Here is a 12943-nt window from a genome sequence, read left to right on the forward strand (position 1 = left end):
CTTGGATTTTACATCATCTCTCACTACTACCCTGATCTCATCCTTAACTAAGAGCGCTAGCCCAACACCCTTCTTGTCATCTGATGTCCTTGGATATTTGATTGTCAATCCTCTCCACTCTGCAACCACCTTTCTGTAATGGCCACTAAATCATACCCTTCTGTCACAAACTCACTGACCTGGTTCTCAATACTATGGCATTCAGATAAGTGTCCTATTCCCATGTGCCTTTAAACCTGGTCGTCTTTGCCTCTTTTGTACTTGACTTTTATCCTCTCTACTCTTACTTTTCTCTTTTATAACTTTTGCTTTTACTTTGTCCACATTCTTCCCTTTTACTTTATCTATCCCTCTCTAAACTGTTGAACCCACCCCTCTACTATTTAGTTTAAAGTCCCATCCACTGGCCTAGTTATGAGATTCATCAGGGTCCAGATGGAGCCCGCCCCCTTTCCTTCCCCAATCCTGGTGCCAATTTTTCCACAAATTGGAATCCACTTCTCCAACACCAATGTTGAGCTACGCATTTAACTCTTTAATCTTCTGAACCCTGTGCCAATTTGCATGTGGCTCGGGTAGTAATCCAGAGATGACCACCTTTTTGATTCTGCTTTTTAATTTCGCCTCTTGCTCCTCAAATTCTCTGAGCAGAACCTCTTTCCTGGTTCCCACATGGACCACGACAACTGGATATTTCCTCTCCCACTGCAAATTCATCTGCAGATCAGATGGAAAAGTAGCAGTGAAGTTTAACAGCTTTCTTTAAAAATTAGGTTATATATCGCAGCTGTGGCAGATTCCTTCCTTATCAAATGTCCACAAAAACATTGTTCTGTAATTTTTACACTTTAAAAATCCATTGGACCCTTCTGCAGTTTGATGGAAAAAAAGACGCAGCTATTGCCAGATATTCCTGTCAATTATACAGCCATCCCCACCTCTCCTGAATAGATTCTCCATGATCTGGGTGAAGAAATTACTTCATATCCCTGCACAAGATGGCATTGTTGGTGTGGCAGTTAGCGCAACACCTATACAGCGCCAACAATTGGGACAAGACCCAAGTTCGAATCCTGTGCTGTGTGTAAGGAGTTTGTATATTCTTCCCTTGTCTACGTGGGTTTTCCCCAGAGGCTCTGGTTTCCTTCCATCCTTCAAAAAAAAACATGGACTCATAGGGCTGAATTGGCCTGTTACAGTGCAGTATGTCTAATTTAATAAAAGAACGACTTCTAGTCCCTATAGACCAGGGAACCCTCATCCTTGCATCTGCCCTGTCAAGCTCCATTAAAAAAATGGTACCTTTTGATGAGATCACATCTCATACTTCTAAATGCAAGATAGTTAACATCCAGTAAGTTTAATCTCACCTTGTATGACTAATGCTCTATTCCAGGAATTGCAGGCGAAGCTTTGCTGCATCGTGTTTCCTTCCTACAATAAGGAGGCAAAATCTGTGTACAATTTTCCAGATTTAGCCTCACCAGGAATTTTTATAATTAGAATGAAATACTTGCTTGTACTCACACTTTTGTAAAAGAGAACACAAAAATGCATCAGTTAGATGAGTTAGAGCAAACTGTTCTGATGGTCTGTTGACATCTGCAGAGAACCTTGGACTGGCTGCAGTGCCTCATCTCCAGCTCCATCCCAAAACTCATTACAAAATCCAAGGCCGTCACACAATGTACACATGAGGGCCCAGATCTGATTACCAGAGAAATTTGGAAACAGCTCAAGTCGAGGACAGTCTGCGAATGGATCCTGAGATCCATTGCTTCTTGCAACTTTATTTATGGGATGGAGGCAGTGGTAAAAACCTCAAGATTGTTGGAAGCCACAAAGATGCAAAAGGTTAGTGAGACCAATGGGATGTTATAAAGACAACTGGAGAACACTAGGCTGAGTCCAGGGTGATTCAGCTCATTGATGTGGAAAATCAAAATATTGAAGTTTGTGTAAATGCTGAAGAAAAACAGGTTAAACTCAGGGTACCTGTAGATATAAAAGAGTGAACATTTCAGTTTTATGAACGGTTAAATCTGACTTTACACTGCCTTACCTGCTAATTTATTCTACCAATTTGCTTTCATTTAGTTCTTGATAAAAATCCATCAATCAGTAACACCACTTCCACAGAGCTACATGTGAATAAGCCCGAGTAAGTGAACCAAGACCGTATATCACTCATGTGTAATCCTAAATTTAACCTTTGAAAGTAGTCTTTTCTTCTTGTCAGTTGAGCAAAGAATCCCAGATTAATGCTGCAATGAAAAGACTATTAAGGAAAATACGTCAGAAACTTTACAAAGCTTTGCTGGATTTGGTTTTGCTATTTTCTGCACTAAAGTCTCTGAAGTGAAAGTGTGCGATTGTCTGAGGAAAGATTTACCTGTTGAACTCCTGATTGGATAAAAAAGACAACTTTAGAAAAATTTCAAATGTTTGAAATATTTTACGCTGCTTAGTTTGTGAAATGATCCAACAACTTTGAAAGATTACAAGGATAATATTGTTGATGCTATGGATTCTCTGTGAAATCAATTAACACTGGAGAAACTCAGCAGGTCAAACTGTACTTTATGTAGTAAAAATACATAACAAACATCTTGGGCTTGAGTCCTTCATCAAGGTATGAAAAAAATATCAGCAAGCTTCCAAACAAAATGCTAGGCTGAGAGGTGCATTGTCCCAAGGCAGGAGGTAATAGGTGGATAAGGAGGGAGGGCACAGCAGCAAGCAGGAGGAGGAGGAGGGTTCGCTCAGTTAATAGAGAGGGAAGGGGTGGAGAGCTTAGGGAAAGAAAACAAAAGGAAAGGGAGAGAGCATGGGGAGTAGGTTAGCAGAAACTGGTGTGGTCGATGTTACTGTGCCCAGATGGAAAATCAAGTTTTGTTCTGCCAGGTGGTCTTGGTGGGAGAGTACAAAGCCAAGGACAGACATGAGACTATGGCAGAGGGATGCAGAATTGAAATGGTTGGCCACTGGGAGATCCCTGTCACTGATGGAGACAGAGCAAAGCTGCTCAGCAAATCTATCTTCCAGTCTGCGCAGTCTCTCTGATGTAGAGAAGCCGTATAGGGAGCATGGGATGTAGTAGATAACTCCTGCGGATAAATAAGTGAAGTGTTGCTTCACTTTAAAGGCCTTTTCGGGGGCCCCAAATCGTGATGAGGGAAGAGTTGTTAGAGCAAGTGTGGTACTTCCTGTGGCCACATGGGAAGGTGCCGTGGGTGGCGATTGATGGGGAGGGATGAGTGGATGAGGGAGTCATGGAGGGAGCAGTCCTTATGGAGGGCAGAGAGGGGAGGAGAGAGGAAGATGTGTCCAGTAGTAGAATCATGTTGTAGGTGGCAAAAATTAAGGAAGATGATGTGTTGAAGATAATGGGGTGGTAGGTATGGATGAGTGGAATCCTGTGTTTGTTGCATCTGTGGGCAGGGTGATGCGGGCAGATGAGCGAGAATTATAGAAGATGCGGGTGAGGGCAGGATTTCAACTAAAACCACTGTTGGCTCCCTCAACAGGCTGTTCAAAGCCTGCGTGGAGCTGACAGCAGTTGACTGGGCAGCTGGATCTCCATTAGTCTGAACCAGTGGCAGCGGTGCCACCATCTTCCAGTTAGTTAAGTGTTAAAAGGAGATACATGGAAATAGTGATGCTGGTGTTCATTCAGATTTTGAGTTAAGAAGTGAGGCTATAAACATTCAGTTATTGCTGAATGCAAAGAAACAGAGCTTCCAGTTTTGGAACACACAGAAAAGACAAATTCATAAGATAGGAACTAAGATATTTGCACTGATATGTAAGAAAAGAATGAAGAAGGGTACTTCCCTACCAGTTACCATCTAAACCAGACATAAAAACTAAGCTTGGTGTTTTTAAGCAAGTTATTTTAATAATTAATGCCAAACATCCGAGACTGAAAATTTAATTGCACATGTACAGATTTCCATTTTGTGAAGATGTCAAATAATTGTTCAAAAATGGTGAGTTCTTGTTTTTATCTCTGTCATCCTCCCTTTCACTTCCAAGCATTTTTTTGTAGATAATTGATGTTTTAATTCTACCTTTTGCATCATACTCCTGGATTAAACTCTGCTCCTGTGAATTATGATTCTTTGATCTAATAGTGGGAAGAGTCTTGAATTTCTTGTGCAGGTGAAAATTTCAATTTATTGGTTTCCAGTTTGAAACATTGCCATGGGATGTTTTATAAACAAAGATTAACAAAGGGCAAACTAAATTTAAATTTTAAAATTTTATATCAAATTTAAATGTAGACATACAGCATGGTAACTGGCCATTCCGGCCCATGAGCCAATGCCACCCAATTGACCTACAGCCCTCAGTACATTTTGAATGGTGGGAGCAAATCAGGGGAAACCCACGCAGACATGGGAGACCGTATCAACTCCTTCCAGACAGCGTGTGATTTGGAACAGAGCTGGAACAGAGTTGGGTTAATTGCACCGTCCTAATTTAAAACAATTTGAAAGATGGCATCACCAACAGTACAGCATTCTTCAGTGGTGCAGCCCAGCCACCATCTTTGCGAACAAGTCTCCAGGAACATGTTGAAGCCACAACTTTTCACACAGAGCAAGGAGAGCCAACAATTGAGCTGGAGCTAACATTTGAACATATCATAACTCCTTGTCATTATCAGGCATTGGGTGGCTTGCTTTCCCATGTTCTCACCTGTTTTGTCCTAAAATGATGAAAATCTGCAAAAATATTACCAAAATAAACATCAGAAATTGTTATTCTGTAGCTCTCCAACTCCCCTCTCCCCCAATCAATCCCCAATTACTATAATGAGCCTGCATCTTGACTTCCCTAAAGCTGAATAAATTCTTCCTGACCCGTTCTCCCTGTTTTCTTCTTTTATATGTTTAGAGCATTCACATACTTTCACTTTTATAATTAATTAGAATGATTCGAACTGACTGCTCTTAACTGAGCAATAGTCAGACAAGTCAGATAATAATTAGTGAATTTTGCATTCAATTTCTCTGAGATCTTTCCTGGAGCCTCCATGTCAATGCAATCCTGAAGAAGGCTAGCCAGCAGCTATACTTTGTGAGGTGTTTGAGAAGACTCTTGAAAACTTCAAGTGTACCATGGAAAGCATTCTGGCTGGTTGCCAATGCTCAGGACAAGAAAAAACCCCAGAGGGTTGTTAACTCTGACTGCGACATCATGGGCACCAGACTTCACTCCATTGAGAACATCTACAAGAGGCAGTGTCCTAAGAAGCCTCTAACCTCAAGGACTCCCATAACCCAGGCCACGCCTCTTCACTCTGCTACCATCAGGAAAAAGGTACAGGAGCCTGAAGACAAACACTCAGCTGAATGAGGACAAATTCTTTCCCTCTGCCATCAGATTCCTGAATGAACAATTAACCAACGACACTGCCTTATTTTGACTTTTCATGCACACTTTACATTTATATTTTTGTACAGTGAAGCTGCCGCCAAGCAATGAAATTCGTGACTTGTTCATGACAAATTGTGATTGTGATTACTGAATGTGAAGACTTGCCAACACCCTCTCACACTAGAATTATTTTTTGAGAAAACCAGATATTCTAAATAAACTGGTGCACATGTTTATATTGATTTTGAGGTCTTCATAATTGGTTCTCACTGTTCACTACATATCAGGTGGATGGAAGCACAACCTCGAACATCTGTGGTGATGTAATACCCAAGGAAGGACTCAGGCCCAAAATGTAATACATCTTTACCTCCTATGGATGCTCCAAGACCTTCTGCATTGTTCCAGCATGTGTTCTTACTCCAATCATAGCATCTGCAGACTTTCATGTTTCACTCTTTGGTGACCCTGACCAGAATGACCAAGGGCCAAGGAGGATACATGTCAGCTATTGATGCTCAAATGGGGGAAGGAATATATGGCCTCTATGCCAGCTACACAGCACTTCTTGAGCAACGGCGATGTAATCAAAGGTCAATGGAAAATTGGGTGAACTGGTCTTTATTGGAAAGAGAAATTTCACTGCAACATAAAGCTGTATACATCATAACCAGTGAAAAGTGAAATTTAAATACAGTTATGTGCTCAGACATATCACATAACAAAATTATCTGGAAAACATCAGCGGGAAATTCAATCTTACAGTCATGGTAAGGAAAGTTGTTTACACAATTGTTTTATGGAATATATATTCAGGTACAATTGCTCATCAATTCATATTTCACTTCTTTATCAAGAAAGAAAAGCATCAAATCCAGGCTTAAACTAATTACCTACTAATTATTGTAAATAGTCTTCGGTTTTGAAAACTAAAACACTGTACAGTTTAGATTTCTTAATAGATTAAATGTAGGAAATATACTTCTGATTGCTCCACAAAGATAAATTGCAAACAATTTTAGAATGATCATCTATTGCATAATGCTTTGCAAGTAGAATTCAACTAAGACACACTTTGTTGTATTTTATGCAACTCTGGAAATAAGAGGGTGAAATGATTTTTCATGCTTCTGATATTTATATCATTATTTAAGTAATGCTTTCGAGAGCTTCTATATTTTTTTTAAAAAGAATACAACAAACTACTTCCTTAAAAGGGACCTTCAGTGACGAGATATATAGTGTATTTGCTAAATTATTATTAACCAACATCAATTATTGAGCAAAAATAGTAAATAGGCTATGTTAATCAAAACGCAGCACATCTTCAGAAAAATGTGTTACTACATGTCTTTCAAAAATAGACTGGTCACAATCTGGGGAAAATTGCTCATTGCACATGGGACACACCTTCCAGTGACTTTCAACATGTTCTTCAAATTTGGTCTGATCATAACTTGGGGGAAACACCACATCACAAAGTGGACACTTCTTGTGAAGATCGATGCTACAAAATTTAAAAAATGTATATTAGATTAATAAAGCACCATTTTTGAACTATTTGCATTCACGTGATAAAGTGGAAAGAAAATTTCAATGAATTATAGAAATAAACTTGCCTTGAATTAAAGCAGAAGTGAGCACCTTGCTCGCGTAGAAGGAAACTTGAAGGATCAGAAGTGTCTGGTGGTGAAACATTGTCGTCATCATCCTGCCAAAAGAAAGATAATTTTATTGCATAAATAGGAAAAAGAGAACAACTACTACAATTAAAATATAAATGTATATGCAACAAAAAAAAACCATAAAAATATCACCAAGCTTTTGAATTTTTGTCAGAACAAAATGTTGCATAGCACTGGCATCCTCTGCTCTAAAACAGAAATGCAAAGTCATATCTTCCTGAGAGTGCTGGTATCATGGAATTGTGATATTCTTTCTTGGTATGTATTCAGATTTATTGTCAGAGTACATACATGATTTCACATACAAAGCTGAGATTCTTTTTCCTGCGGACACAGCAGAATTACTATTGGCAAATGCAAAAAAAATGTACATAGTGAATACATGTACACAAATAAAGAATTGTAAACACATAATGAATGTAAATGAACTGTGCAATACAGAGAGAAAGTAAGAGTTTTTAAATGAGTCCCTGATTGTGTTTGTTGTTGAGGAGTCTGATGGTGGAGGGTAGCAGCTGTTCCTGAACCTGGTGATGCGAGTCTTGTGGCACCAAGACCTCTCTCCTGATGGCAGTAGCGAGAACAGAGTATGTGCTGGGTGGTGTGGATCCTTGATGATTGCTGCTGCTCTCCGACGGCAGCGCTCCCTGTAGATGTTCTTGATGGTGGAGAGGGTTTTGTCTCAGATATCCTGGGCTGCATCCACTACCTTTTGGAGGGCTTCACTCTCCGGAGTATTGGTATCCTCATACCAGACCGTGATGCAGTTGGTCAGTATACTTTCTGCCACACATCTGTAGAAATTTTCTAAGGATTCTGGTGTCATACCAAACCTCCGCAAACCCCTGAGGAAGTAGAGGCACTTTCTTCACGATGCTACTAGTGTGTTGTTCCAAAAAAAGATCCTCTGAAATAGTGACTCCCAAGAACTTAAATTTGCTTACGCTCTTCACCTTTAATTCCCCCAATGACCACTGGATTGTAATACCTCTGGTTTTCCCTTCCTGAAGTCAACAATCATTGATGACATTGAGTACAAGATTGTTGTTGATGCACCATTCAGCCACATTTTCAATCTCCCTCCTGTAATCCCTGGAACACGTGGACAGTAAAGATGTATTCATCAGGATGCTCTTTATCGACTAGTTTGGTATTTAACACCATCAACCCCTAAAAACTGATGAGAAAACTCCAAAACCTTCAACACCCACACTGTGTAATTGTAATTGGATCATGGATGTATTCAAGCTGATAACATTTCTATGTGGGAAATTTTTTATCTGAAAATGCACAGATTGGATGCTCCCTTCCAATAATAGTGAATTTTGCATTGAAATTTTACTAAATAGCAATGTTTATCTATTAACACAGATATAATCTAGTTTTACACCCATTTTATTTGTAAAGAATGGTACAGTCACTCATTTTCAGAAGTTATTATCTTTTAAAATAAATCTCATGAGCCTCCAATCCAAACTTCGATCTTGATTAGAATTGTTCTTAAAGGAGCCCAAACTCGATTCTAACAAACTGAGGATAGATTTGTATGATTACCCAAAGACTAAAATCATATTTCAGCTATGTCAATTACATGCAATCCTAAATAAATTTGAACTTTTGATTTATACTCAGATAAAATCTCATAATAGTGTTTAATTACTCGTGTCCTTGCAGAATATGCCCAGATACTGGCAATGTGCCCAGATCCATAACTGTACACTTCAAAACCTTAGTGATGACATATATTTTACATATATTAATATACATAACATTAAGTGGAATAAAAATATTAACTTTGGAAAGAATTTCATCCTTGGTCATGCTAAACATATGATTACCGAGGCATATGCAGTTTATGTTTCAGTTCCGAAATATAATTTAGTTATTTACATCGACAGTACCGCAATGTTGAATATTTACCACATGACCATATGTGCCCCCAAGACATTAAAGTGAGAATGTTGGTTAACATGCATTTCAACAATTCTTATTTCATAAAGAAACATGTTTTATAAAAATATGTAAGAATTCAAGGTTTAAATATGGATGGGCAGGTTTCCAAGTCCAAAATTACTTATTTTTAATCCCAAAATGATCCTATTGTAGTAGTTACTCCTGATAGATCTGGTGATATATGCACAGTACATCCATCCCCAATCTAAGCATATTTATAGCCCTTTTCTTGAGAAATACCACTTCTTTTGTGCTTAGTATATTCCTAGATTGGCAATATTATTGCCACCATTGAATTTATGACCTTGGGCAATATTGGTGCTGGCCACATATTCCCTTGTCCAGTGTATTATAATAGATTCCAGAGTATATCTGAGCATGGCAAAGCATATAGAAAATCCTACTGTAACTATTTGCAAATTGCTCAATAAAAAAGCACCAACTATGTGCAGTACCTCAAATTAAGTAATGCTGTAAAATTCTGAAAGGAGTATTAATCAGGAAGTTATCTGGTTAAGACTCACAGGTGTGATTTGGCGCTTGCAACTCCAGGAATCAATACAATAATAGGATTATTACTGAAATCAGAGTACATGAATTTAAACTGAAAATTAAATTGAATTTATGCCACAAAAACAGGCCATATTCTGGTATCATTAAGTCCAACATCACCCTTCTCTTAGGAATTGACTTAGTTTCCCCTTGAATGCATTTATGTGTCTCAACCACTCCATTCTGTTCCACATTTTGACACATTTCAATAAATAACCACCGACTGCCATATTATATTTATTTGTGGTTTATCATACTTATGACACCTAAATCGTGTAGGGCAACAATGTAACATGGACAAATGAGACAGATGATTAATTTTATTTTAATGCAAGGCCTCTGCATTTAATGACTAAATGATAAATTGCTCCAAACCTGAAAAATTACATAAACCCTATTTGCAAAAGTACTGCTTTGAATGAATCACGCATCATTGGTGGATGCTGGTAAGTTGGTGGGTCACCCTACCCATGCATTCCACTCACAACACTTTTATTGAGGAACATTGAATTAAACGACCTCTTCCATCTTTTCTTACCAGAAAATAATGGAGCGTGGCTGTGAGAAATTCACGGAGAGTGGAAAACATGTGTACTGATATTTCAACAAGGATACCAATATAGGTTTTTTGACGAGTGGCATTCATAAGATCTGTCAATCTTTATTTTGTCGTATCCTTAAGCTTCAGATGCTCTCAACTCAATTCCCATGTTTTCCTCTGGTCTTGTATTTTATTTATACTGCTTTCACCACCTTCCAGTTCTATTGAAACTATTGAAGCTTCAAATACGAATACACATTTTCTCTTGACAGGTGTCTAAATTGCTGAGAGTTTCAAGATGTGATTTTTTTTCCTTATTTCAGGTTGCATCACAATGACTGCAGATTAAACATTTAAACCAGAAGTGTTCTCCAGTAGCAGCCTGTGCAGAGACGCGGACCAGCCCACAAAATGGCTGATGAACGGGGCGACTGCGCGGACCTGGGGGTGACTCCGGCTGTCCTGAATTGTGGAAAGATGGGAACTGTGGCAGGAACACTGGCTAATCCCAGGCCAGTGTTCCAATGACGTGGCGCCCTGATGTCAGCTCAACGGCCAGTGCAATAAACCAGTCTCAACTTCACAAGGCTTTGGTATGTGTGTCGTTTTTTTCCACGCCCATGTAGCGCAAATGCTACAGTGGTGACCCCAACAGGTCCAACGGTCAGTTGGACCTGAAGATGATGGACCAGGCAGAGCCAACGACCATCCACGCAGCTTCACTCAGGCTCCCAACATTTTTGGGGTTACAGCCACGTGTGGTTCGAGCAGGTGGAAGCTCAGTTCCAACTTCGACTCATCACCGCTGCCGTCGACACCTGCTACTTCTACGTTGTGAGCGCACTCGATCAAGACACAGCGACAAGGGTTGTAAACTTCCTATAGCCACCTCCAGAACAAGGCAAATACCCAGCCCTAAAAAGAGCTGTTAACCTGCACTTTCAGGCTCTCCCAGCGTAAGAATGGGGGACAGGGCACCGTCCACCCTAATGAGTGAGATGCTCGCTCTAACTAAGGGCCATAAGCCTTGCCTGCTCTTTGAGCAGATCTTTCTGGAGCAGCTGCCTGAGGATATCCGACTCTTGCTCACGGATGAGGACTTCAGTAACCCTTGGAGGGTTGCGGCCTGGGCGGACATGCTCTGGAGAGCGAAGAAGCACATCAGCGTCAATCATAGACCACATCAGCAAGCCCCATAAACAGCTGACTGTGAGACCAAGACCATTAGAGAGACAAGTTAATATCCCAGGTCAATTCTGCTATAATCATTGGGGATGGGGTGCGGAGGCCTGTCAATGCCACCCACCCTGCGGGTTTCCAGGAAACACCCTGGCCAACTGTCATGGCTGTGGTGGTTGGCCCACTGATAGCCTCCTCTATGTTTGGGACTCCTTGTCAGGCAGGCGTTTCCTGATCGACATTGGCACCGAAACAAGCGTGCTACCCCCCCCTCCTCCCATGGACCTTAATACATGCAACAGTAAGCAGCTCCTCTATCCAGACTTTTGGTACCTGCACCATCTCTCTTTGGTTCAGGAACAGTTGGTTTACATGGACCTTTACCCTCACGGCAGTGGCACAACAGCTCCTGGGGGCCGACTTCCTTCGTGCCCACTGCCTGCTCACAGACCTCAAGGAACAGCGCTTGGTGCACGCCAGAAATTTTCAGACTCTACTCCTGGGGGAAGCCAACCTACCCACCTCCTACCTTGACTCTAAAACGATAACAAATTCATCCAGATCCTAGAGGAGTTCTCCTTAATAGTGGTGCCACAGATCTCCATAGCCATGTCAAACACTGGGCAAGGCACCACATTCTGATCGAGGGCCCCCCGCTCAACACTAGGGTACACTGGCTCCCTCCCGAAAAGCTTAGCCTTGTAAAGGATGAGTTTAAGAAAATGGAAAAGGTAGGGATTGTGCAGTCCCTGGGCCTCCCCCCTCCACATGGTGCCAAAAACAGCAGGGGTGGAGGCCATGTGGTGACAACCGCCGCCTCAATGAGGCTACCATGCCCAACAGATATCCTGTGCCCCACATCCAAGACTTCACTCCCAACCTGCACAGGGCGCGGGTGTTTTCCAAGGTGGACCTTATCCGGGGATACCACCAAATCCCAGTTCACACCCAGGACGTTCCAGACCTCGATTATAGCCCGCTTTGCTTTGTTTGAATTCCTCTGCATGCCCTTCAGTCTGAACAACGCGACACAAACTCTCCAGCGGCTGATGGCCACAGTGGGATGGGACCTCCTATTTGCATTCATCTACTTGGATGATATCCTCATCGCTAGTCGCAGCTGCATAGACCATGCTGCCCAACTGAGACAACCGTACACTTGGTTGAGTGAGTTTGGGCTGACAATTAACCTTACAAAGTGCCAATTTGGCCTGGATACTATTGATTTCCTGGGGCACAGACGGGCAATACCCCTCCCTGTAAAGGTCAAGGCGATCCAGCACTTTGACAATTCACATACAGTAAAAGGGCTACAGGAATTCACTGGTATGATAAGCATTTACCACAGATTCATACTGGCAGCAGCCCGCAGGAAGTGCCCCCTTAGCGCTGATGTCTGGCAAGTCAAAGGACATTACCTGGGATGATAAGTCTTCAAGGGCATTTCAGAGTCCCTTAGACGTGCTGGCCAACACCACCCTCCTGGTATACCCCAGACCAGAGGCACCTACTGCTCTGACAGTCGACACCTCAGCAGTGGTACCTCCTACAGTGGTAGGAGGCGTATTGGAACAGCTCACTGAAGACCAATGGCAACCCCCTGGCCTTTTTCATTAGGCACCTTCGCCCCTAGAGCTCAAATACAGCGCTT

The 12943-nt window shown here is 41.3% G+C and overlaps 1 protein-coding gene across 12 annotated transcripts in view; it reads right to left on the minus strand.

Annotated features, from left to right (window-relative positions):
* Positions 1-12943, minus strand: part of LOC138751597 (tax1-binding protein 1 homolog) — a 244849-nt gene that overhangs the window by 73340 nt on the left and 158566 nt on the right. For 10 of the 12 annotated variants that reach the window (XM_069914095.1, XM_069914096.1, XM_069914098.1 and 7 more), the window contains 2 exons: positions 7002-7093; positions 6793-6889 (listed from right to left, as the gene is read on the minus strand). In XM_069914095.1, the coding sequence (XP_069770196.1) occupies positions 6793-6889; positions 7002-7093 (189 nt within the window). Of the gene's footprint in view, positions 1-1971; positions 1996-5987; positions 6890-7001; positions 7094-12943 lie in introns of those variants that run through there. The other 2 variants (XM_069914107.1, XM_069914104.1) reach the window with 2 other exon arrangements.

Source organism: Narcine bancroftii, chromosome 1 (assembly GCF_036971445.1).
Source record: "Narcine bancroftii isolate sNarBan1 chromosome 1, sNarBan1.hap1, whole genome shotgun sequence".
NCBI lineage: Eukaryota > Metazoa > Chordata > Chondrichthyes > Torpediniformes > Narcinidae > Narcine > Narcine bancroftii.